The 25004-nt window shown below is 37.7% G+C and overlaps 2 protein-coding genes across 5 annotated transcripts in view; one reads left to right on the top strand and one right to left on the bottom strand.

Annotated features, from left to right (window-relative positions):
* mast3b (microtubule associated serine/threonine kinase 3b) overlaps positions 1-18477 on the top strand; it is a 49352-nt gene extending 30875 nt beyond the window's left edge. For all 4 annotated transcript variants that reach the window (XM_048172253.1, XM_048172254.1, XM_048172256.1 and 1 more), the window contains 14 exons: positions 128-266; positions 345-477; positions 576-741; positions 887-988; positions 4504-4626; positions 4801-4913; positions 5409-5578; positions 7645-7766; positions 8336-8536; positions 8654-8880; positions 8996-9118; positions 12822-12958; positions 14295-14476; positions 15322-18477. In XM_048172253.1, the coding sequence (XP_048028210.1) occupies positions 128-266; positions 345-477; positions 576-741; positions 887-988; positions 4504-4626; positions 4801-4913; positions 5409-5578; positions 7645-7766; positions 8336-8536; positions 8654-8880; positions 8996-9118; positions 12822-12958; positions 14295-14476; positions 15322-16355 (2972 nt within the window). In that variant the 3' untranslated portion in view covers positions 16356-18477. The remainder of the gene's footprint in view (positions 1-127; positions 267-344; positions 478-575; positions 742-886; positions 989-4503; positions 4627-4800; positions 4914-5408; positions 5579-7644; positions 7767-8335; positions 8537-8653; positions 8881-8995; positions 9119-12821; positions 12959-14294; positions 14477-15321) is intronic.
* magi1b (membrane associated guanylate kinase, WW and PDZ domain containing 1b) overlaps positions 1-25004 on the bottom strand; it is a 1153738-nt gene that overhangs the window by 884458 nt on the left and 244276 nt on the right.

The raw sequence follows: 25004 nt of genomic DNA, 5'->3' as shown, positions 1-25004 counted from the left end.
TGAATTTAAAAAATAATAATGTACACGGATAATAATTGATAAATCAAATTATTTATTATTAATGCATGTATATGTATATAACATACACAAATATACATAAATATGCCTGGACTAATATGATCTCCAGGTGGTGACTGTGCCACTCTGCTAAAGAACATGGGCCCACTTCCTGTAGACATGACCAGGATGTACTTCGCGGAGACTGTTTTGGCACTGGAGTACCTCCACAGTTACGGCATTGTGCACAGAGATCTCAAACCAGACAAGTAAGAAAAGACCTAAAAACCTGTTATGAAACTGTGTGAAAATATAACTTGTATAACAGTTCTGTTAACCCTTCGCAGCCTCTTGATTACTTCAATGGGGCATATTAAACTCACTGACTTCGGGCTCTCCAAAATCGGCCTTATGAACATGACAACCAATCTGTATGAGGGCCACATTGAGAAAGACACCAGGGAGTTTATTGACAAGCAGGTGGGCAAAAGCACAATACTCCTTGGATACAATTTTCAAGATCTGTTATTGATATTAATGTAGAGTCAATCAATGTTGTTGTATTTACGGTGTTGTAGGTTTGTGGCACTCCAGAGTACATTGCTCCAGAAGTGATCCTGCGGCAGGGCTACGGGAAACCTGTTGACTGGTGGGCCATGGGCATCATCCTGTATGAATTTCTGGTGGGATGTGTTCCGTTCTTTGGAGACACACCGGAAGAGCTTTTTGGCCAGGTTGTCAGTGGTGAGTTCTGATGAATGTGTTTTGAAAATATTTGTCCTGTCAGCTGGTGAGACACATACCCTGTTTAAAGGATAAGAAAGCTTTACCAACTGCTTTAAAATGAAACTACAGTAAAAGGATTTGATACACACTGTTCCTTACGCAGATGAGATTATCTGGCCAGATGGAGATGATGCCCTTCCTGTGGACGCCCAGGACATGATCACAAGATTACTGAATCAAAGCCCAATGGAGAGGCTTGGAACAGGTGCTTTGTCATTCAGTTGTTGTTGAAAGGAATTTTTATCTAGGTATAGTTTGCCCCTAAAAATGAGAATTCTTTCATTTTCTCACCCTCATGTTGTTCCAAACCAGTGTAATATATTTCATCTGTAGTGCAAAAAAAGAATATATTCTGAGAAATGTCATTGTTCATCAAAACTCTTTGGTTACCAGCATTCTTCAAAATATCTTTTGTTCCACAGAAGAAGGAAGGTCATACAGGTTTGCAATGACATGAGGCTGAGTAAATTATAGAATTTTCATTTTTGTGTGAGCTGTTCCTTTATCTGCTGCTTTTTTTTAAAAAATGGGTCATATCAAATGAGAAATGAGAAATCGAATTTACCTTGATCTTTTGAGATAAGAGCTCTTTGTACTGTTGAAACAAACTATAACTTTCAGAACCCCAAAATTTCTCCCCAGTCAAAAAAGGAGCATATATTTGAAACAGCACTGCTAAAATGGCTTGTTCTGAACGTCCAAATGTCTGGTATCTTACAGATTGCCCGTATTTACATACCCATATTTACATGTCAGTGATGTGTTATTGTCCTTCACAAAAGTTTTTTTTGCCACACCTGCTAATGGAAGGCAGCTTGAGAACAGCTGTATTTTTGTGTTAAAAAAAAAAAAAAAAATAGTTTAGTCAATATAATAACTAAATTGGTTGTTTTTAATTATATATATATATATATATATATATATATATATATATATATATATATATATATATATATATATATATATGTATGTATATATATATATATATAATTAAAAACAACCAATTTAGTTATTATATTGACTAAACTATTATTATTTTTTATATATATATATATATATATATATATATATATATATATATATTACATACATACATTATATATATATTATTTTTTTATTTTTTTTTTTTGGATTGTTATAAATAATTATATATGTAATACACTGTTTTCAGTTTGTATCAATATGTAATTTTTTACATTTTTATAAAATGTATTTAGTTTTAATTTTTGATTTGTTTTTATAAATTATTTAAATTGTTTAATTGTTATATATAATTATAATTTTAAGATTTTTTTTTTCTCTGCATATTTTTGATGCAGGTCAATTTGTCACTCACACCATCATATACGAGATCTCAGTCTCTGTTGAACTGCATCCGTCACAAAAAACATGAAGATACATTGTGATTTTAAAGTGTCATGAAACCCCCCTCTTTTAGCCTGTCATTCACACCTCAGAGCTGGAAAAAGCCTCTCAAAATGGGCGTGTAAAGCTGTGGAAAAGTGGAGTGTAGCGGGGGGAAGGGGGAGACGACAACCAATAAAACACAGAACTACAACACACTCATTATACAAATAAATGAATATTAACATATGAGTGGAGGAAAAACGGAGATGAGGGCACCTTGATGTGTTTTAAAAAATATAATCCTATGTCTGTGAATCGGTGTCATTATTTGCACATATTTCATTTGAAAATACATGATGAAATATGTGCACATACACAGTGCTGATTCATATTTAGAGCAATAGATTATATGAAGTATCTATAAAAATTCCTATAAAAACTTGAAACATGCTTACTTCTGTCTGTATATGATCTATGATCCATGTGACGAGTGTTGTTAAACTCGTCGCGTCATTCCGTGCAGAAACCATTCTTATGCGCGTTGCACATTTTTACATGTTATTGTTTCAGTGATATTTCCCATGTGTTTGTAGTCAGACTGCAGCTCTAATGCATCACAGGGAAAATGCAAACAGCACTTTTGTGTTACTGAGGAGGAAACATACACTTATTATGTGCCTAAAGGACAACAACGCAGTTGAACAGGCAAGAAGTGAATGGACAGCACGCGTCATTTGAACTCTCCGCTGTAATGCCATCTCATGCGTGAATACAGCACAGTGCTTGGATTAAAACGGTTCATTCTCATGAATAATTAGAATTAATGAGCTCTTTGTCATTAATAAATGCAGAGAAGCACTCAGAAACGGTTGTCGTCAGCTCGTTCGTCCAGCCCAGACTGGAGCCCTGGCAGCCAATCACCACTCCGGATCTTGCTGGTATTACGCATTGACCTTAGAATCCGTGACGTTGCTCCAACTTTGCTTTTCAAACTGAAAGACAGAAATTGCTCTAAAAAATGCAAAAATAACTAATTTCCACTTATGGATAAACTTATTAAGTACCTTTTAGTGTTTTCAGCCTGGACATATGTTAACATCTCTCAAAATGTGTTTTGGGGTTTCATGACCCTTTAAAGAAGCAAAAAACATCTCATTTTAATTCAGAGAACCAGAGAGAGGGTCAAAAACTACATTGGTCATTTTATTGGTAAAAAATTATAACTAACATTACCTTGAGTGGAATGAAATGACTAAAAAATATAGTATGACCTGTTTAAAGGTGCAGTGTGTAAACTTTATTGGCATCTAGCAGTGAGGTTGCGAACTGCAACTAACGGTGCACACCCCTCCCTTTCGGAGAAGCTACGGTGGCCGTCTGGCTGACACAACACTAAGATGTTGTCGTCTGAGACAGCAGAGTAGCCTGTGTGAAGCAATGAGGTTTCTTCTTACTTCTAACAAAGAACGGTCTCTGCTTCTAATAAACCAGATAACGACGATGACTACTATTATTACTACTACTACTACTACTACTTTGTGCGTATTCAACGTAGTGACGATGCAAGCTGCCTCTAAAAACACGAATGATTTAGAAGAACAACAACATAGTGACTAAACAGACTATGTCCGTTTAGGGCTACTGTATTAACATATCGGCGCATAATGGCGACTTGACATGGAGGGGGGACCCGTGGTGTATGAGATAGAAATGGCTCATTCTAAGGTAATACAAACATAACGGTTCATTATGTAAGGTCTTTATGCACCACTGAAAACAGTTATGTATATTATAATGCATTTCTGTCAATAGATCCTCCCAAATTTAACACATTGCACCTTTAAGTTCAAAATAAACGTTTAGGGTTAGATCTCCTTTAAAGGTGTCCTAGATTCAAAAATTGAATTTACCTTGGCATAGTTGAATAACAAGAGTTCAGTACATGGAAAAGACATACATTGAGTTTCAAACTCCATTGCTTCCTCCTTCTTATGTAAATCTCATTTGTTTAAAAGACCTCAGAAAAACAGGCGAATCTCAACATAACACTGTTATGTAACAGTCGGAATCATTAACGCCCCCAATATTTGCATATGCCAGCCCATGTTCAAGACATTTTTTCACGCGCGATTTAAAGGGGCCACACACGCTGAATCGGTGCATAGTTAATGATGCCCCAAAATAGGCAGTTAAAAAAATTAATTTAAAAAAATCTATGGGTTGTTTTGAGCTGAAACTTCAGGCACATTCAGGGGACACCTTAGACTTATATTACATCTTATAAAAACTGGTTCTAGGGCACCTTTTAAACATCATTTATACAACTATTTTATGGAGAAATTTGGACAAATTTGACTTCCCTTGTGTTTGTAGGTGGGGCTCCAGAAGTAAAGCAGCATTTGTTCTTCAGTGGTCTGGACTGGAACGGACTCCTGCGTCAGAAAGCTGAATTCATCCCTCAGCTGGAGGCCGAAGACGACACTAGTTATTTTGACAGTGAGTGTCACTAATTCAACACAGGGAGGAAATTCTGTGAGCTCCATAAATGCCTGGAGCAAAGCGCTCTGGAAATGTCAGCTCATTCTTGCACCTTATTCACTAAAGTGCAGCTGTTATTTCTTTCTGCTTGCCTTTTACCCCCTAAATCCTTTGGCTTTTTTTCCTATGTAGCACGATCTGAACGCTACCATCATTTGGCATCCGATGAAGATGAAGAAACCAATGATGAAGAGTCTTCCCTAGAGATACGACGGTTTTCTTCTTGGTCAAATCGTTTCAGCAAGGTTGGGCCCTTTTTGCTGTCTGCACATTTTGATAATGTTGAAAGTCTTTTTTTTTTTTATTACATGTTTGACTGAACAGTCAAAATCATATTGTTTATTTCTTGTAATTGCCACTTTCTGACTTCTTATTTTAAACTTTAATTACCCATTTTATTTTATTTTTTTGAGGCAGAAACAGGCTTTCATAAACCTCAGATTTAATCACGTTAAAGAAATAAATAGTATGTCAGACAAATGTTTGAGATAGAAATACACAAAGTTTTTACCTTTTAATAAACTAGTCATAGATGACACATATAGTATTTCTATAATAACATCTGTAATTAAACTTTTGCTTTTAAATAAGTTAGAAAAACTAGACCACTGTTGTATTGGCCAGCTAAACGTAGGGGGAAAAAAACTTAACAATATAATATGCATCAGTGCCAGGTTTTCTGTTGAGTGGCCATTTTTTCTCTCTTTCTCTCTCTGACATTTCTTATCCACAATTTGTAGGTGTACAGCAGCACAGAGCACCTGGCCACCCCATCCCTGAGCTTCTCCTCCGACCGCAGTCACAGTGAGGAGATAGAGGACCGGGCAGACGGGAGAGACACTCACTCACCTGGAGAGATCCAACGGCAAGCCTCCACTGGAGACAAGAGGCTCTCGGCTCAGAGGGCAAGGTGCGAATAGAGCCATAAAGAAATGCATTGACCCCAAAATAAAAATTCCGTCATCACGTGCCATTACGAGCAAATGGAACTTATTATACAATACAGAAAATTAGAAAAATAGTCAGTTTTTAAACTATATATGCTGTGTACATTACAAACAAAATAAACATTAATTAGAAAAATAAACATTCGAACAGAACATAACACTATAATGGGTATGATATTATTCTACTTATTAAATGGCTCTCTGAAATGCTTGATTCTGATCAATTGCAACATTCTGAGGTCAGTTATTCCCTTGTAATGATAGTAATGCCGTATAATGACCTTTCATCTGGGTATTTGAGGCCGGTGCTTCTTTCATTTCCCTCATATCACACTATGCATCACATTTCTCATGTTATTCAAATGTATCTGCTGCCATCTTGAGCTTTTGACTTTACTTTAAATTAAACTGAAGGATTTCATTATTAGTAATAGGTATAGGTAATATTGGCCAAACGATGGTTTTGTACACTAATGGATTATAAGATAATAGACAGGTCAGATTTTAGAACTGTTTCTCATCCATACAATGGCAGTGAATAGTGACCAGCATCAATCTTTAAAAAAGATGCAAAAGTATCACAGAATGATCCCATGCAACGTGTTGTATATTCCAAGTGTTCATGCGGTATATGGTAAAAATTTAATGTATTATTTAACGAATCCTGACCTTGGGAGTTGGTCTTCTGTGAACAACTGTGTGTTCATGAGATACTATTAGTGCCACAGTTCACTCCAACTCGCACAGAAAAGGTTGTGAGAAAAAATAGTTATGAGAAATCAAGATTAAAAAATGCAACACAAAATAGAATCAGTGTTCTTCTTCTCTTAGGTGAATGTGTTCTGTTGTGTTCATTGAAACAAGTTATCACGTTAAAGGGTTAGTTCACCCAAAAATTAAAATTCTATCATTTCTTACTCACCCTCATATCGCTCCACACCCGCAAGACCTTTGTTCATCTTCGGAACACAAATTAAGATGTTTTTGATGAAATCCAAGAGGTATCTGAGTCCTTCATAGACAGTAATTTAGCCACCACTTTCAAGGTCCAGAAAGGTACTAAAGATAAAATAAATAGTCGATGTGATGGCAGTGGTTCAACCATAATTTTCTGAAGTGACGAGAATACTTTTTACTTGTGCGAAAAAAAACAAAACAAAAAAATAACGACTTTATTAAATAATATCTTCTCTTTTGTGTCATTCTCTTATGCCGTTTACTTCTTAGTATTGGCCGACGATGTTCACGAGAGCAGCACAACGCATGCATGTGATGCTGACACAGCAGCCGGTCAATACCGAGCTGCCAATCTGACGTAGAACCTGGAAGCGCTGAACGTAAACGGCGTAGGAAAATGACACAGAAGAGAAGATATTGTTGAATAAAGTCACACAAAAAGTATTCTCATCCCTTCATAAAATTAAGGCTGAAACACTGCAGTCACGTGGACCATTTTAACGATGTCTTTAGTACCTTTCTGGACCTTTAAAGCGGTGGTTAAATTGCTATCTATGGAGGAGTCGGAACGACATGAGGGTGTCATTCATCTGACAACCAGAGTTCTAGTCCGGTGATGTTCGACACCATAAAGAAAGTACACTGATACTTTTTTTTTTTTTTTTTGGCCATTTCTAGGTTGCATTTTTATGAATCTTGATTTCTCCCAACTTGTGTGCTTTTTCTAGGCGAGTCAGAGTGAACTCTGGCACTAATTGAGTCTCATGAACGTGCAGCTGTGCACAGAAGACCAGTCTGGGCTCAAAGCTGCTTGTCGGAACTGTTTTTTTCATTGCGGATGTGTTGCGTTTAATGAGCTAATAAAATATTTTAACTTAAATATTTTGTCTAATTATTTTACTTGTGGCAAGTAGCTGTGTAATAAGTAGGACCCTGACACTGTTGGGGTTTATTTTGCGATAACGGCCGACAGGATGTACATTGTTCCTTTTATATGCATGTTTTTTATTGAGGCTCAATCACAGTAAATGTTATTTTCCAGCACTCTGAACGTGTGTTTGATTTCTTCCAGCCTGCGCCCTCGAACTTCATCCAGCTCCTCTCAGCCTGAGCGTGCTGTGAGCCCCCTAGTGGTGAGCAGCACACACAGCCTAGAGGCCATGCCACGATTCGCCCTGTCCACGGATGATGAGGGTAAGTTGACTAAAAATTTGCCAGATTTTAGAGTTGTCATCAATTTATGCCCTTCACAATCTTCAGAATGAACATTGGTGGGCAACCTGAGAAATAGCCATGAAATTTAATTTTAAAAAATGCATTTGTAAATATAACAATGGAATTAATTCAGCTGTTTATTCATTTTAATTTTTATAATGTGGCAATTCAGCATAAAAATGTTAATTATTTATAAAAACACTTTAAAATTAGTTTTCTGTCACCAATTTATTAAGGGTTTTAAATTAACTTAGGGTTGTAGGCTTAGTGGATACTTTCCAGCCACATAAAAATGGGGAAGGAGAGTTCGCATCCGATCTGTCATGTTCCAATCCAGTTTTCCCCTCATTTCCTGTTCTTTTTTTCTTTCCTTTAAATATCAAAAAAGACCCTCCCCTCAAAGAATATGCATATTTATACAGAATTATATACTGTAGTAAATGTGTCCCCTAGCAATGTTCAGATTCAAGTGCTTGTAAATTATAATAATGTTGTGCAGCATTCACTGGGTGGAGATGTATTTTGATGCAAACCCTTTAATTCTGCAGCTGAAGTTGTTGTTTCCAACCTGCGACGAATCAGACTTCGTAGCAACAGCACAGGAACGAAACACTCGTCGCCAAGGGAACAAGGGACTCCTCAGTGCTTTGGAAACCAGCTGGAGACGCCTGACAGGCAGAGACTCTCACCAGGACGCAAAGTCCCCAAGTCTGCATCAGTGTCCACCCTCTCGCTCATCATCACGCCAGGTCAGACCCCAAACATTGTTACCATAGCAGCTTTACAAAAATGGTGGTTTTGTAGATTGTCGTGTTTTTTGTTTAACTACAGTTTTTGTCACACACATTTTTCTTCCTTTTCCCCAGATGACGGGAGTGGCAGCCTGCAGGCGCGCTCCATTTCCCCTCGATCGTTTTCCTCTAATCCGTCATCCCGAGACTCCTCCCCCAACCGAGACCTGTCACTCAGCATCAGCAGGCTCCGCCCCCCAATCATCATCCACAGCTCTGGGAAGAAATACGGCTTCACCCTGCAGACCATTCGTGTTTACATGGGGACCAGTGACATCTACACCATAAACCACATGGTCTCGGTGAGCAGACAAGCACTTCTAAAGCATCTTATCAGAACACACTCAAACATTGAGTTTTACAGAAGGATGGTTCAGTCTATTTATTCTGCTTCCTTTTGTTCTTTACCTCTGTCAGGGTGTGGAGGAGAGCAGCCCTGCCCATGAGGCTGGACTGCGAGCAGGTGATCTGATCACTCATGTGAATGGAGAGTCTGTGCAGGGTCTAGTGCACACAGAGATGATGGAGCTTCTCTTGAAGGTATTTGAACAGCAGCATGCTGTGATTCGCTGAACCATTATGTAATATTCTGAACTAGACCTAAAACAAAATGTCAGTTGAGGAATTTTACAAAAAACACACAACCATTTTGAAACCCTTACTTGAAGCCGCACTTGATAGTGAATTTTTTTTTATTTTTGGTTAAGGGATGTTATGTTTTAGGCATGACAATAACACTTAACCATGGTGAAATCACTTTATTGCTAGTGGCTTTTTAGATTTGTTAAATTGTGGCAACAGCAACATGATGATAAACACCAATGTTAGACACAGATGTAAAAAAAAAAAAAAAAAAATTAAAGGCAGGGTAGGTAAAAAATTTATAAAAAACTTTTTTTTAAAAATTTGTTTAAACTTTATTTATATATCAATACATATTTAAAATGTAAGTACTCTGAAAAAGAAAGTATAAAAATCGAGTGTCTGTAGACCTCTCACGACAGCTAAAAGTGTAGACCTCTTAAAGACAGCTCATTATTTCCATTCACTCCACCCCCTCCCTTCTGGGCTCCTTCCAAAGCCACGCCCCCAAAACGCATGAACGTGCGACTCCGACCTCTGAGCTGGAAGACGCATTATTTACCTGAGACGAGCGGAGAGGAAGGAGCACAGTGCATGTAGTGACATCATGTCAGAATCACATGTAATAAAAATAACTTTATAATTATGAAGATAAACATAATTTAATTCGCTAACGAGTTAGTTATCTATAAGGCAAAGCTAAAAACAGGTTGCATGATACACGTTTTTCCATTACCATCATTTACACTGTGATGAAGATGAATTTCGTGTAAGATTCATAACATATACGTTGTTCTACAGATGAACCGAGTAACATACACTCAAATATCAACTCACAACTGCATTGCAGACACAAAATAATAACACACACATACAACAAAGTGTGTACGACACACACAGATACAAGATAAAGACATCAGTAAACATAGGTAGAGAATATAAAAACAAAACAAAGGCGAAAAAAACGTGCAGGTAAACTTACAGGTGAACATGGTAAAAGAGTTAGACAGAGGGTAAATATAGTTCTAAGAAAAGTTCCTAGATGCAGGAGTAACGTTAGGCCTACTATCTGTTAAACATGTATTTAGTTATCTAAAGCAAAATTATGCACAATTCAACACTATAGCTATCATCTTGAGCTAGGCCTATATAGGGCTGCACGATTAATCGCATGCTATTCTCACGCGCATTTCGTCAGTAAAGCCGGTTCCCTGATTACCGCTAAATCGCCATCACCTGTTTTTAAACGGAGCGCCTTTTAATAGACGGAGCCGTAGTTCACGGACAAGCCACGCAATATCGCGTTCATTATCGCAGGCGATTCATCTGCGATATGAACGCGATATTGCGTGGCTTTTCAGTGACCTACGGCTCTGTCTATTAAATGCCGCTTCATTTGAAAGCAGGTGATGGCGATTTAGCGGTAATCAGGGAACCCGCTTTACTGACGAAATGCGCGTGAGAATAGCATGTGATTAATCGTGCAGCCCTAGGCCTATAGATTATTTATCGTCTCTACTACGGCTCGCTAAGTAATGTTATGTTAGCTATATTACGCAGCTATGTGTGCTAATGACACATGCTTCATGAACAAATAAACAAAAAATATGTATGATCAAAATACAAAAAGAAAGATTTACCTGTCCAGCAGAAATAAAGCCATCAAGGAGTCACTTTTCAGCCCCTTGAGTTCCCTCAGTTCTCGCCATCGCTGGAGAGCCACGCCGATATTAACTCGCGTTTTATTTCTTTGTTTATCCAAAGACTTTTTGTTCATTGCCTTTTGTTGTACTGTTACTGTCTTCCTTTTTTGCCTGGTTTGCCTTCACTAACTGCATAGGCCGGTACTGTGAATTTTGCTTGCTGTTTCTCTGCCATTGTTTTGGTATTCCTAGGATCCATGCCTCTTGAATTCCCCAAATCAAACGTGCGCGCGCAAGTGGGCAGGTCATGTGTGGCAAAAGGGTGGTTGCCATGGTTGCGAGAGAGTGACAGCTGCCTAAGCCAATCCTATGTTTCGTCCCGGATGGAAATAATGAGCTGTGTTTAATACAGATTAAACGGTCTAGAGTCACTCGATTTTTATACTCTTTTTATCAGAGTTCTTACATTTTAATTATGCATGTATATATATATATAGAAAGTTTAAACAAATTTGGAACAAAATTTCTTACCTACCCTGCCTTTAATGTTCACTTTCAAATGAAAATTAGCCCAAGCTTTACTCGCCTTCAATCTATCCTAGGTGTATATGACTTTCTTCTTTCTGATAGATACAATCAGAGAAATATTAATAAATATCCTGAGGCATCATAGTCATAGCTTTATAATGGCAGTGAACAGGGGTCACAAGCATTAGCTGAAGAAAGTGCATCCATCCACATCCATCCATCATAAATGTGTATTCCACACAGCTTCGAGGGGTTAATAAAGGCCTTCTAAAGCAAAGCAATGCATTTGTGTAAAAAAAAAAAATCATATTTAACAAGTTATGAAGTAAAATATCTAGCTTCCGCTAGACCGCCTTCCGTATTCAACGTACAAAGAAAGTGTAAAACTCTTGCACTTCAAAAAGCTTATGCTACGTCCTACGCCTTCCCCATTCAACTTACGAAAAAAGTGTAACTGACGTGATGCCAGTTTACACTTTCTTTGTAACTTGAATGTGAAAGGCGGTCTGGCAGAAGCTAGATATTTTACTTCATAACTTGTTAAATATGGATTCAGAAGGCCTTTATTAACCCCCCTGAGCTCTGTGAAATATGTTTGGATGCATTTTCTTCAGCTCATACTCATGACCTCTGTTCACCGCCATTATAAAGCTCTGATGCGTCAGGATATTTATTAATATTTCTCTGATTGTGTTCATCAGAAAGAAGAAAGTCATATACACCTAGGATGGCTTGAGGGTGAGTAAAGCTTAGGGTAATTTTCATTTGAAAGTGAATGAATCCTTTAAATGCAGTAGATAATATATGAATAAATGCTCATAACGTTACTAGTTGAAATAAATTGACAAAAATAATAATTTCTGATAGTAATAATGCAGTTTGAACTACTGAAATAACATTTAAGTAACATTTAAAGATATCTGCAACTTTATTTTGATTAGCCATACATTTCTACTTGATAGTAGAATAGTACATTTTCCTGCTAAGAATTGCATGTTACTAGCTCAAATTGAGTTATATTTATATTAACTATATAACTCACTTTAAATAGAATTACAGATGTACACTGTTCCGGGTGTGTGAATGTTAGAATATTTACTAGTCAAAATTACCTTGTAGATACCTGCTATTTGATTACTAGTCAAAATTGCCTTACATATATCTAAAATAGTATCTTTGACTAGTCATTATTGAATATTTTAGTTGTCTGTAAGGCAATTCTGACTAGTAATAATTCATATTACAATGTTATTTTTTTGTTTAGTAAAAAATCACATTTATTTTTATTGTCTGTAATTCTATTCAAGGTATCGGCAACTCAGTTGGACTAGTAAACATTTAATTGTTCTTAGTAGTTCAAATTGCATTATTACACTAGTAAAGGGAGATTAACAGATAAAAGATAAATGGATAAAAGAGGAATCAAGATTGCTTTTGTGTAATTTTTCAGCTAGTTTAATTTGCTTTTATTTGGTATTTTTAATATACAGAGCGGTAACCAGGTGGCCCTGCAGACTATTGCACTGGAGGACACGTCTATAAAGATTGGGCCGGCACGCAAGAGCAGCTGTAAAGGAAAGATGGCCCGCCGCAGTAAGAGGAGCAAATGGAAGGACAGTCAAGACCGGTCAGGAAAACTCTTGTTTAAAGCTCTTATATTATTTTACATAATGTTAATTAGTGGTTGGATTTTTAAATGGCTGATCCCAATACTCAGTGCAGGATAGACAGTGAAAGTTCTAATGCCTCTGCATACATAATACAATTTAATGAATGCAAATTAGATGCACATATGTGACCTGATCCAGCAAAATGAGTCACAGTGACCCAAATTTAAAAATTGAGATTTTGGTATCAAGCTTTAAAATGATATCCTAGTCATACCTTGAATGGTTTTAAAGATATGCCCATTTGAATTATGGTCATCTGCCCTCTTTTTCCAATTAAAAATCTGAGAAAATCGCTTTTAAAGTTTTTTTTGCCCGTTTTTTTTTGTTTGTTGTTGATATCTTTTAAAATCCATTGCATTTAAAGGGATAAACTATTTATTTTACAGCTTAATTTGACCAAAGACATTTTTATATATATAAATGCTATTAAACCAGGCTGAAGCTCAAATTATTTTAAAGTATTTATTTGAATTAATTAATTAATTCATGGCCAAAGGAGTTTCTTTAAAAGGCTCGCGGGAAATGAAGTATACCCGGGCCTTAACCGCTCTAAATTGTAATGGACTGGAGCTCACATCGGGAGAAATGGGAACACGGGGGCACCGTGATGCGACCGCAAATGGCACTTTCACTTTCACGATCAAAGTGCATGCCACTGATAAGCATTTTAAATGCAGTATTACAGTATACACCTACAAATTAAACACGCAGGTGGACTTTCGCTTTCATATATCTCTTTTATAGATGCCATCAATGCTTTTACCTTTCTAGATGTAATTACCAAAATCAAAACAGTCCATAAACTATAAATCCTCACGAAAACTTCAGTCTGAAGGACTGTCTGAAGCGCTATGGCTGGAACAATGCCTGTCAGTCGAAACGGTAAAACCATGTCAAATTTAATAGCCATTTAAATACCTTTACTCAATTATCTGGACTACGAAACTTTGGGAGATTATTTTTGAAAGTCTGTTCTTTGAAATTAGCTTAAAAAAAAAACAAAAAAAAACTATTTTTTCATTGTTTTTCCACATTATCGGCCCATATCTTAAAATAGAACGTTGCGACTTCCGACTCATTTCGCCAGAGCATGTCACATATAATTGTTAAAATTTAATTAACATTTACTTTACACAATATTTACACAACAAAAAATTTTTTATTATCCATTGACAAGGTTACTGGCTGACATATTTGTGTATCATTAATGTTAAGGACATTCATTTTGATGGCACTTGCAAGAGTTGATCATTCATGGATGTTAACCTGAAATAATCTCTCGTGTTCACCCAGGAGGCGCAGCATGCTGAAGAAGCTGTCCAAACAGAGCACCGTCATGCACAGCAGCCGCAGTTTCTCCTCCGGCCTGCATCACTCCGTGTCCTCCAGCGAGAGTCTGCCAGGCTCTCCCACCCACAGCCTTTCCTCCGGACCCACAACACCCTGCCGGAGTCCCATTCCCGACCACACCACTGGTATGACCTGACTTTAACAGATATAAAAAAAAAAAAATTATCATCAATTTTTCAACCAATAATAAATCAGTTTAAGTACCAGAATATATATAAATAAAATGTAGAAATATTTAAGGGCTGGGTTGAAATCTTGATTCCTCAATTTTGTAATTCGCTTCAAACTTTTCGAATGTTATGAATGATTATTTTATAGAGGGTTCAAGTACGGCTGTTTCTATAGCACGCATTGCCATCTGCTGTTGAAAGCTAAGCTCTAAATCGGTTCGAAGAGAATTGCGATACATACGCAAAATATCAGAATCGATCAAGAATCATTTCTCGATTCACGATGCATTGATATATTGTCCCAACCCTAATCAGTAGTAAATGCTGCTCCATCTGAAAGCACTGCAAATTTGAGTCGCTTATAATGTGCATTTGAAAAAGCAACACATATCAAACATCTTTCCGAACACGAGAAGCATATGAACCTCTTGTCCTAACATCCTTCTGTAAGATGCGGCTTCTCACACACAATGAGACACACAACCTATTATTTCACAGTATTCTATACAGTGACAAAGGCAAGTCAATTAGCATTGCATTTTTTTTATATATATATATATATATATATATATATATATATATATATATATATATATATATATATATATATATATATATATGATATATGAATTGAATTGTAAGAGCGTGGATCTAAACCGAATCATGAAATTTGTCACAATACCCACCCCTGTTATTTCTTAGTCACTTATTCAATTAGAAAATGCCAAAAAAGTTTAAATAATTTGTTTATAAATTTATATTGTGTTAAAAATTGTTACAAAACATTGCCATCCGTTCAGATGCCAGCCTGCCCCAGAACGCCTCTCCATGCTCCAGCTCTCCCAGTTCACCGGCGGTCCAGATGCGGCCCAGCTCGCTGCACGGCCTTGGGTCTAAACTTAGCAACCAACGCTACACTAAAGTGGGGAGACGGAAGTCCACCAGCAGTATCCCACCATCACCTCTGGCCTGCACCTCCTCACCACAGGCCCTATCCCCCCAGCGTTCCCCCTCCCCTTTACCCAGCATCTCCAAAACCCTCCACTCCTTTCACGGCAAGACCCTCTCACCTCCCACTATCATTCGGCATGTGGTCAGACCCCGGAGTGCAGAACCTCCACGTTCCCCTCTGCTGAAGAGAGTCCAGTCTGCGGAGAAACTCTCAGGGGCCTTATTTGCTGACAAAAAGCCCCACGCACCCCGCAGACACACGTTGGAAGTCCCCCACTGCGAGGTGGATATACTGGGGGACACCGAGGCAGAGGATTCAACATGCAACATATATGCAACATATTCGACGGATCACAGCAGGCTGGGTGGGTACTTGTGCTCCCAGAGATTGAGGGACTGGCCAGGTGACCGTATGGAACAGATCGTTGTAATGCGCAAGCTGAATCTCTCCGAACGCCGAGATTCTTTCAAGAAGCAGGAAGCCGTTCAGGAAGTGAGCTTTGACGAACCGGATGAGAGGGCTCCCCAGATTCCCGCTCAGTCGGCCACGTCCGCTGGCGTGTGGCCCAAGCAGATGATGGGCGAAACGCAGTCGGAGGAGGAGTGCATGGCGAGGAGGAATCCGCTGGTCCCCCAAATCGCCGTGCAAGGATCGGAGAGCGAGGAAGCGGATGACTGGAGGCTTTGTTCGGATGAGGACGAGGAAGAGGCTGAGGAAAATTTGTCACATACTCCGAGTCAAGCTGAACATCTGGCTGACTGTGCTGCCAAAGATGTCCCACGCTCCTCAGCAGCTACGCATGAAGTTGGAGGGACAACTGCAGATGCAGCAAAGCCAGATAAGCATCAGAGTCCAGAAAAAAGCAAGTTGAAAGAGAGATAAACGAGTGAAGGACTGTTACAGCACGTCATCATCCCCGCGGGCTTCTCGCCGCACCCACTGAGATGTTTGTTGCCACGCAGTTCAAACAATTACAATTAGTGGAGTATTTTATTAGTGTGTAAATGGAAGTAAGCTATTCTTATGCAGGGAATGTTTATGCTTTTTTATTTAAAATGTACACTGGAAACGTGCTGTTGGCCAAAAAGAAAAAACGTCAAGGTTGCTAGTACATTTTTTTTCACCTTCTGTGAACGGGTTGAAGAGGGGATTTGAATGACTTGATTTTCTATGAAAATGTGCAAAAGCTTCGAATCCATTTCATCCTCCAAGAGCTTTTCATTTTTGCAGCGACGTTGTGTGTGATTTTAAAAGCTGCGAGTTCAAATGATATTTGAATGGAATTGTCATGTGGCCCTTTTCATGTATTATTCCGCAATCTCAAAGGGTTTCCAGAGTGTTTGAAATGATCCATGCGAAAGAAAAAAGGACTGTTTGTGTCGACCATTTGGGCTTCAACTGTGGGAACCCCACAAGTTACTTGAAATGTAGTTACATGTTGGTCAAGGTGTCAAAAAAACAATATAATTTGTTTATTTTAAGCATCAAACCAAATAGATCAGTTTTACACCTGGTTTTATTTGACCGTTTTGTAAAGATGAATTTAGATTTAGAATATTTTAAATGAAATTCCTTTTCTGATACTCTGTGTTTCATTAAATTCAGATCAATTTAATTCTTGAATTTATAAAGTTTGTTCTTTACCTAAACATCTAAAAACCAAACACGATCCTTTTCTGGGTTAAATTTTAAGGTAAAATTTTCATGTATATTTTCACAGAGTTCCCACAATGTCTTTTCTTTTTACTTAAATATTCTTCCTGTACTTTTCTTTTTCACCCAGCTTTGTTCAGTTTACCTAAAACATCTCAAATTTTCACAGGTGCTAAGATGAACGGGCTCACGGACACCTGAAATATTCAATAGAAATAGTTAAGCATGCAGTCGCACACCTCACACTAGCCGGAACTCATTAGCTTGTGCACTTACACAAGAAATCACTGCATAACAAACCACATCATCATGAGTTTTTGGACCGTTGGCCTGTCGCGAGTGCTCACAAGCTTTTGTACTTGGAATAATGTTTACATTTTTTATATATATGGATTTCTACTGTGCGAAGGTAACTTAATTACAAATGTGTGCAGAACTGGAGTCAGTGGGTGGAGGCTTTAGCTAGATTGTTGTTTTAAACTTCAGTGTGATGTCATTGTTCATAGACAGATCTCTCTTAACACTGCACATATCAGACTGGATGTTTTTGTTTATATGCATGACTCTCTTCCAAAACACTTTTTTTTTTACTTTAATATGTTGTTATTTGGATCTAATATGCCAGTATTTTTATTGCATATAAACTGCATGAGAAGAGTCAATTGGATGCTGTCAGTCAGTCAGGACTTCATTTATATTGGGCCTTCAGAAGATCAGCACATGCTTGACAGATTCAAGAAAACATTTCTGTTGTATTTTTGAGGTTTGTTAATTGTGACACCTCCGTGTAACTTTATGCATCAGGCTACCTTAGGCGTAAACACTCTTGTGTGACACAAATTGGTGTAAATTTCGATAGGCTGTATTTTCTGCCTGTCAGCCGACCGTTTGCATGCTGCATGTTAAGTAAATACACTGTACACTTTGGCATGGCAAATTGAGTGCAATATGTTTAATGGTCAAGTATAACCAAGCCTTTGAATTACAGTAATGTTATTAAAAGCTTAATGTTATGCAGGCCCAGTTGTGACATTTTATCCCTCTGTAATCACAGACTTTAGTGGATGAAGTGTTTGTCGTGTGGATGTCAAACCCACTCTTAAACATGTTCAGATGAGACGGGGTCAGTATCTACTGTCCACTGCTGTTGCATTCACACTAATGACTCACAGCACTGAAAATCCATCATCTATATAACTTGCTGTGCTGATGGTTTCTTCCATTTTTCCAGAATTGTCAGGACTTCTTGATAATTGGTATGTTTGTATTAAAAAAAAAAACTTTTTATAGATATTTTTTAATGTTAACTGTTTGTCTGATGATGTTTTGTAATAAATCATTCACTGGTTAAGATGGAATATCAATGACTTTTGTTTTTCTTGATAGATAGGTTGATGGATAGAGTGCACAGCATAACACCCCCTATGAAACTTCTGAAAGTCAGCAATTACTTAGAAGTTCTTTAGAGATATAATGTTCTAGCAAGTCTGCTTAATTAATTACCAAAGAAGCATGTCAAAATTATTCAGGAAAATAAGATTTTCTTATCAAGGTGATAAAATGTTGTGTAGCAAAAATGAGTACACCCTCCTAAAAGTTATTAAATAAAACAATAAAACATTTTCTGGTGTAAGTTTAAGGCAATGTTTGATCAACAGGTATGTTGAACCAAAACATTTAAAGAAGTAATTTCTTGACAATTAAAAGTGTTATATAGCCCACTGAATCATTCTCAGACTTAATCCTGACAACAATGGAACCACTTGGGAGAGAACTGTCAGGAGACTTATTTCTTAGCACAAAAGAGGACAGTGCTACAAGAGGATTACCAAATCATTGTTTTAAGTGTGAAAATATAGCAAAAATAACACAGAAATTAAAAAACAATGGACTTGTGACAAGGCCCCTGAAATAATCAGGCCTTCGTTTTAAGCTTTCATTTAGTGATGAGGGATTTTTTTGCTAGACAAAGAGCGGGAGAAATTCCAAGCGAGTGTCTCAGAGCCAGCAAAAGCTATGCAAAGAGTGACTGTTTATCTCACAGAATAAGATGCAGCCTGCAGAAATGACATGCATGGTTGTTGCTCTCACTGGAACTTTTCTACTGTAGCCAAAGTACAATAAAGTCAGTTAGCCATTTCCAAAGCCCATATTTACAAAATATAGATTCTGGGAATCAATACTCTGGTCTCATGAGACCAAATCAATCATTTTAGATCTAACAGCAATCTCTAGAGGAGTACAGTGAGAAGTGCCTGGTTCCCACAGTAAAGTTCAGTGGTAGTAAAGCTCTTATATAGGGATGTATGAGTGCTGAAGGTGTGAGGGAGTTGTGCTTTATCAATGCTGTCATGAATTCCCACACCAGTGTGTAATTTCATACACAAACTTGAAACAAGATGTTACCCTTTCCTCATTCCCTGCATTGTTGGGCAGTTTTTCAACATGACAATGAGAATATGCATTCTCCCAAGGTGAAAAACCTTGTGTGGACATGTATTGCACTCAGTCTTAACACTCTTGAGCACCTGTGGGGGATTCTGTAGAGACGAATTGAGCAACAGTCCCCAAAGATCAGGGCATTTAAGAAGCTCATCATGCAGGAGGTAAACAGGACAGATGTGACAATTTGTCATGAACTTGTACACTCTGTGCCAAGAAGGGTCAGAGCAGTATATTCAAAATTATGGAGGGTATACTAAGTAATAGAATATTATACATTTGTTGAATTAAATCTAGGGTGTACTCATTTCTGCAATCCTTAATTTAAACAAAAATGGCTAATTTACTTATTTTAATTTACTTTTTACTTATTATGGCTATTAATGACATATATTTCTCATTTTTTATTATGTTTAATACATTTTAGTTTTGCCATTTTTCCAGGAATGTCCACAGAAGTTTTTTGATGGCCAACAATGCAAGGAATGAGGAAAGGGTAACATCTTCTGTTTCAAGTTTGTGTATTAAGTTACACAGTGTTGTGCGAATTCATGACAGCATTGATAAAGCACAACTCCCTCACACCTTCAGCACTCATACATCCATATATAAGAGCTTTACTACCACTGAACTTTACTGTGGGAACCAGGCACTTCTCACTGTACTCCTCCTCTAGCAACACCATAACATTTAGTGATCATAAAGAAAATACATCTTTTGTATTTGTTCAGAGGGGGTGTACTCATTTATGCTGTGCACTGTAGGTCGATAGATAGATAGATAGATAGATAGATAGATAGATAGATAGATAGATAGATAGATAGATAGATAGATAGATAGATAGATAGATAGATAGATAGATAGATCTTTTCCTTGAAATTTCCTTTCTATAAATGCCTACTGCTTATATATGTTCAGAAGCTCTTCCACGTTTGTGGAATCACACACAGACCAGCCAGTAGTCATGAGCCTATCACTGAAGACTAAGAGCCACACTGGATTTACACAAAACATTTCACTTTTAAGGAGTGTTTTTTCAAAATTGCAAATCTAATCAGTTTCTGACAAACACACAAACTATTATTGAGCTGGCCAATAATGAGCCAGCGTTCTGATTAGAACCTGGAAAGCGCTGCACTGTGTTTACTACCTGATCAGTGCAGGAGACTGACATGGAAGAGAAGATCTTGAATAAATTACCACCTCGGGTGTGCATTATTTTCTAATAATTCAACGGCCAGTCGTCAATTATTCTTTACGTTCCCTTATTTTAATTTAGTTAAATTATGGCTATGTTTTAACTAAAATGAGGGAATGAATTAGCACAACATAGCCACAGTTTACCTAAAATGAGGGTACGAATGAATAAATCATGGGAATGAATTCTTAATTCGTGGCCACATTTTTTTTACATGTCCTGTGCGAGGCTCCGTACATTATGGATCTTACCTAATTTTTTATTTTTAACATAGGCCTACTCCATGAAAGACAAATACACACATTTAACATTTCCCACATGGGAAAAACCTCTACTGGCCTACACAAATGGCTACAAATGCCAAATATCTGTTATTGTTGGATCTTTTGGTCAAGTTACCAGATTCTCATCTTTTATCTATGTTAATGTTTAACCTGACTTGTCGCATTGTTTGCTTTTGTACGGATTAAACTGTGTACTTTAGCACTGTCCTTTTTTGGCCATTTCAAAATCTGGTCTGAGTTCCACTGCACAAGTATATCTTCATGTTTGACCTACTAAGAAGACCAGAATAAAACGTTTTAAAGATGGGAAACCATCCCTGCACCCCAACTCCAGCAACTATAGACAGTATTTACAAGGTTGCCCAGGACAATGGGATCCTCCCTGACATTACTCTTGATGGGACGGTGGCAAATCTACTGTCCCTCAATTCCAGCATTGCGCTCAACCTCCAGTATGCGGCCGTCCAGCAGAGCCTGACCACAGACCAACTGGTGGCTTTAGACACCAACCTGACCTCTATTTTTGGACAGAGCACTAATGTATCTTATGGAGGTGTAGGAGTTGTGGCGCTTGCTTTATCTTTTCTGCTTGAAGCTCTTGTGTCCAGTATTGTCGGTCAGACGGATGGTAGGACCACAGACCCATTTAAGAAGGCTTTCGGATCAGATAACTCTTCAGAAATCGCCAGCATTGCGAGTGAATACCTCAAACTGGTGTCTAAGAAGGCCAATAACATTGAGGAAATGGGAGAAATAACTGAACTCTATGACCAGAAGCTAAAATATGCTCTAATCGAGCTCTATGAGAGCATGACTTTGGATCAACAGCTGAACACGGATAGTATTAAGCAGTGGATCAATGGAGCTGCGATCCACCTGCACATGAGGATTCATGGGATTCGTTTGGCATCTGTCCCTAAAGGTACAGCTGAATCGCTGCGTTTGTCATACCGAACAGGTTTGGCGAGGTTAATTCAGCTCTATAATGGTTACTTGAGGCAGTACGTAAGAGAGCGGTCCACCACGCAAGTTCCTCCGGTAAAGGCGGGATTCTTAATCGTTGAACCTGGTAAGAAGGTTAGACACCGTGTGGTCCACAACACCTGCCAATCACAGGCTATTGCCACTGCGGTAGTGGCCCGGATTTTATCTGCGCAGGATATTGGAAAGACAGAAAGATTTTTTGATGAAGCTGGTCAAATCTTAGACCGCTTGCTTCAACAGAGAGACACTTTTGAGCCACACAGGCAACAGAAGATTAAATCTTAACTGGATGTGGGATTCCTTCTGAGGTGATTTTTACAAATGCTATATCTACTCTTGTTTAAACTACACATTTTAGAATAGCTACATCTCTGCTATTTTTATGTTTGATACCATTGCCATGATATGCTAACTACGGTAAGTGCTGGATGTATTAGCGTTAGCCTACTTAAAGTCCCCCTGTGGTGAAAATCAAGTTTTTAATGTTGTTTATATGTCTATATGGTGTTTTTAATATGCTTTAAGACAAACCATGTGCAAATTCATAAGTCAACACCATTGCTGAGTATTTTCTCTTTAAAACTGCAGTAAACCAAAGACAGAAATCGCTGGTGTTTATCATATCATTAATGACCACGCAAAGGAGTCTCAAAAGAAGGTTATCCCAGTATATTTTTCTGTTGATATGTAAAATCGGGTAGATTTAGCAATATGACGGGTGTTTGATGTATCTTATGATGCTGTGAACTATATGCCTTTCTCCACTGACATTCTGAGTTGTTCAAAGCGTTTCTAAGGATATACTGACTGTTGAAGGCAGCTGTCTGACTCGTCAATGTTAACATGGTTTGTGTAACATTAGCAGCACATTATTAGCTGTTTGATAAAGTAGTCAAGCAAAATGCTGATCATATTAATTACCGTTATGTGTCCGACGTTGTAAAGAGCGATACCATTGTGCAGCTTTTACCTCAGTAAGTTGACGGAGTGGATCTCCTCTGAGCTCGTGCGAGTGAGTGGAGGCGGGGCTAATTATCATATTCATAGATCCGTGTATATTGAATTAGGTAAGGGTGTAGAGTTACATTAAAGCTATTTTAAGGCATTAAGAATTTTTTTCACAGGAAAAAAAGTTTAAATATGTAATTTTGGTGATCAAAGATGAGTTTTAAGGGATAAAATTATTCACTACAGGGGGATTTTAATGAAACAGCTTACCGGATAATAAATAAACAAGCTGATACCAGTATCTTAGTGTTGTTGTAGTATAATTATTAATGTGCTATTAACCCATTATATTGTAGCAATAAAGATTATGCACATCAATTGTAAAACGAACACATTAAAGTATATCTTTCAAGTCATGAGGCTTCCTTCCCTTAAAGGTCCCGTTTTTCGTGGTTTTTTGAAGCTTTGATTGTGTTTATAGTGTGCAATATAACATGTGTTCATGTTTCGCGTGTAAAAAAAACACAGTATTTTTCACATAATTTACTTATCTGTATACCGGTGTTTCCACTGTCATAAAAACGGGCTGATGACTTCCTTGTTCTATGAAGTCCCTCCTTCAGAAATACGTAACGAGTTCTGATTGTGCCAGCGGTTCCTGTGTTGTGATTCGACAGCAGCTTAGCGCTCCTTGCCCGGAAAAGTCACGCCTCTTACCATAACGTGGAGATACACGCGCTCAGAGTTATTGTAAACATGTCTTTAATTTTACCCTATCAATTTGAGCCGGAATCAGACCCGTGATTGGACTGTGGGATGAAAATAACAGCGTTTCGACGACATGGCGACAAACACACTCTACAAACGCAACTCTTGTGTATTCCTGTGGGCGGAGGTTAGTCAAAAAACTGTTTTAGTGATGTCATTAAAGAAGGAAGTAGAGGGATGTAGTCCAAACTGGCCGTTCGATGTAGGCGACTTCTGTTAAATAAAATATCTCGCTTGGCATTGAACTTTGAGCTTTAAAATTTTACAGATTTTATTTATACTCTAACAACAACATTACACACTAACTAAAGTTTGAAACATGGGATCACGAAGAACGGGACCTTTAATCCTTGACTGTGTGAATAGGCTACTATAGACAAATGTCAAGAAAATGTAGATACTACACTGGCTCATACTATGCTGCTTTAAGCAAACAGCACAACAAAATGTGCTGTAAGGGATATTAGCCATTTTGCTAGCTTACACAATTTTACAACAATCTCCACCACAAACAGCCATAACATAGCTAACTGTTTTAGCATGATGGTTTGAAGATAGCATTATTGCAAAGCATCAAATTAAAGGGTTAGTTCACCCAAAAATTCTGTCATTAATTACTTACCCTCATGTCGTTCCACACCTGTAAGACCTTCGTTCATCTTCGGAAGATATTTTTGATAAAATCCGATGGCTCAGTGAGGCCTGCATAGCCAGTAGGACAATTAACACTTTCAGATGCCTAGAAAGCTACTAAAGACATATTTAAAAGAGTTCATGTGACTACAGAGGTTCAACCTTAATGTTATGAAGCAGCAAAAACACTTTTTGTGCACCAAAAAAAAAGAATAAAATACAAAAAAATAATGACTTTATTCAACAATATCTAGCGATGGGCGATTTCAAAACACTGCTTCATAAAGCTTCGAAAGCTTTACGAAATCTTTTGTTTCAAATAAGTGGTTCGGAGGGTGTATCAAACTGCCAAAGTCACATGATTTCAATAAACAAGGCTTCGTTAAGTCATAAGTGTTTTGAAATTTCAATGGTTCACCACTGGGGGGCGTGACTTTGGCAGTTTGATATGCGCTCCGAACCACTGATTCTAAACATAAAGATTTGTAAAGCTTCAAAGCTTTGAAAATGAAGCAGTGTTTTGAAAATCGCCCATCACTAGATATTGTTAAATAAACTTTGTTAAATTGTCGCTATTTTGTTTTTTGGCGCACAAAAAGTATTCTTCGTCACTTCATAACA

This window comes from Megalobrama amblycephala, linkage group LG21 (genome assembly GCF_018812025.1).
Source record: "Megalobrama amblycephala isolate DHTTF-2021 linkage group LG21, ASM1881202v1, whole genome shotgun sequence".
NCBI lineage: Eukaryota > Metazoa > Chordata > Actinopteri > Cypriniformes > Xenocyprididae > Megalobrama > Megalobrama amblycephala.
This window is presented reverse-complemented; position numbering and strand designations above follow the sequence as displayed.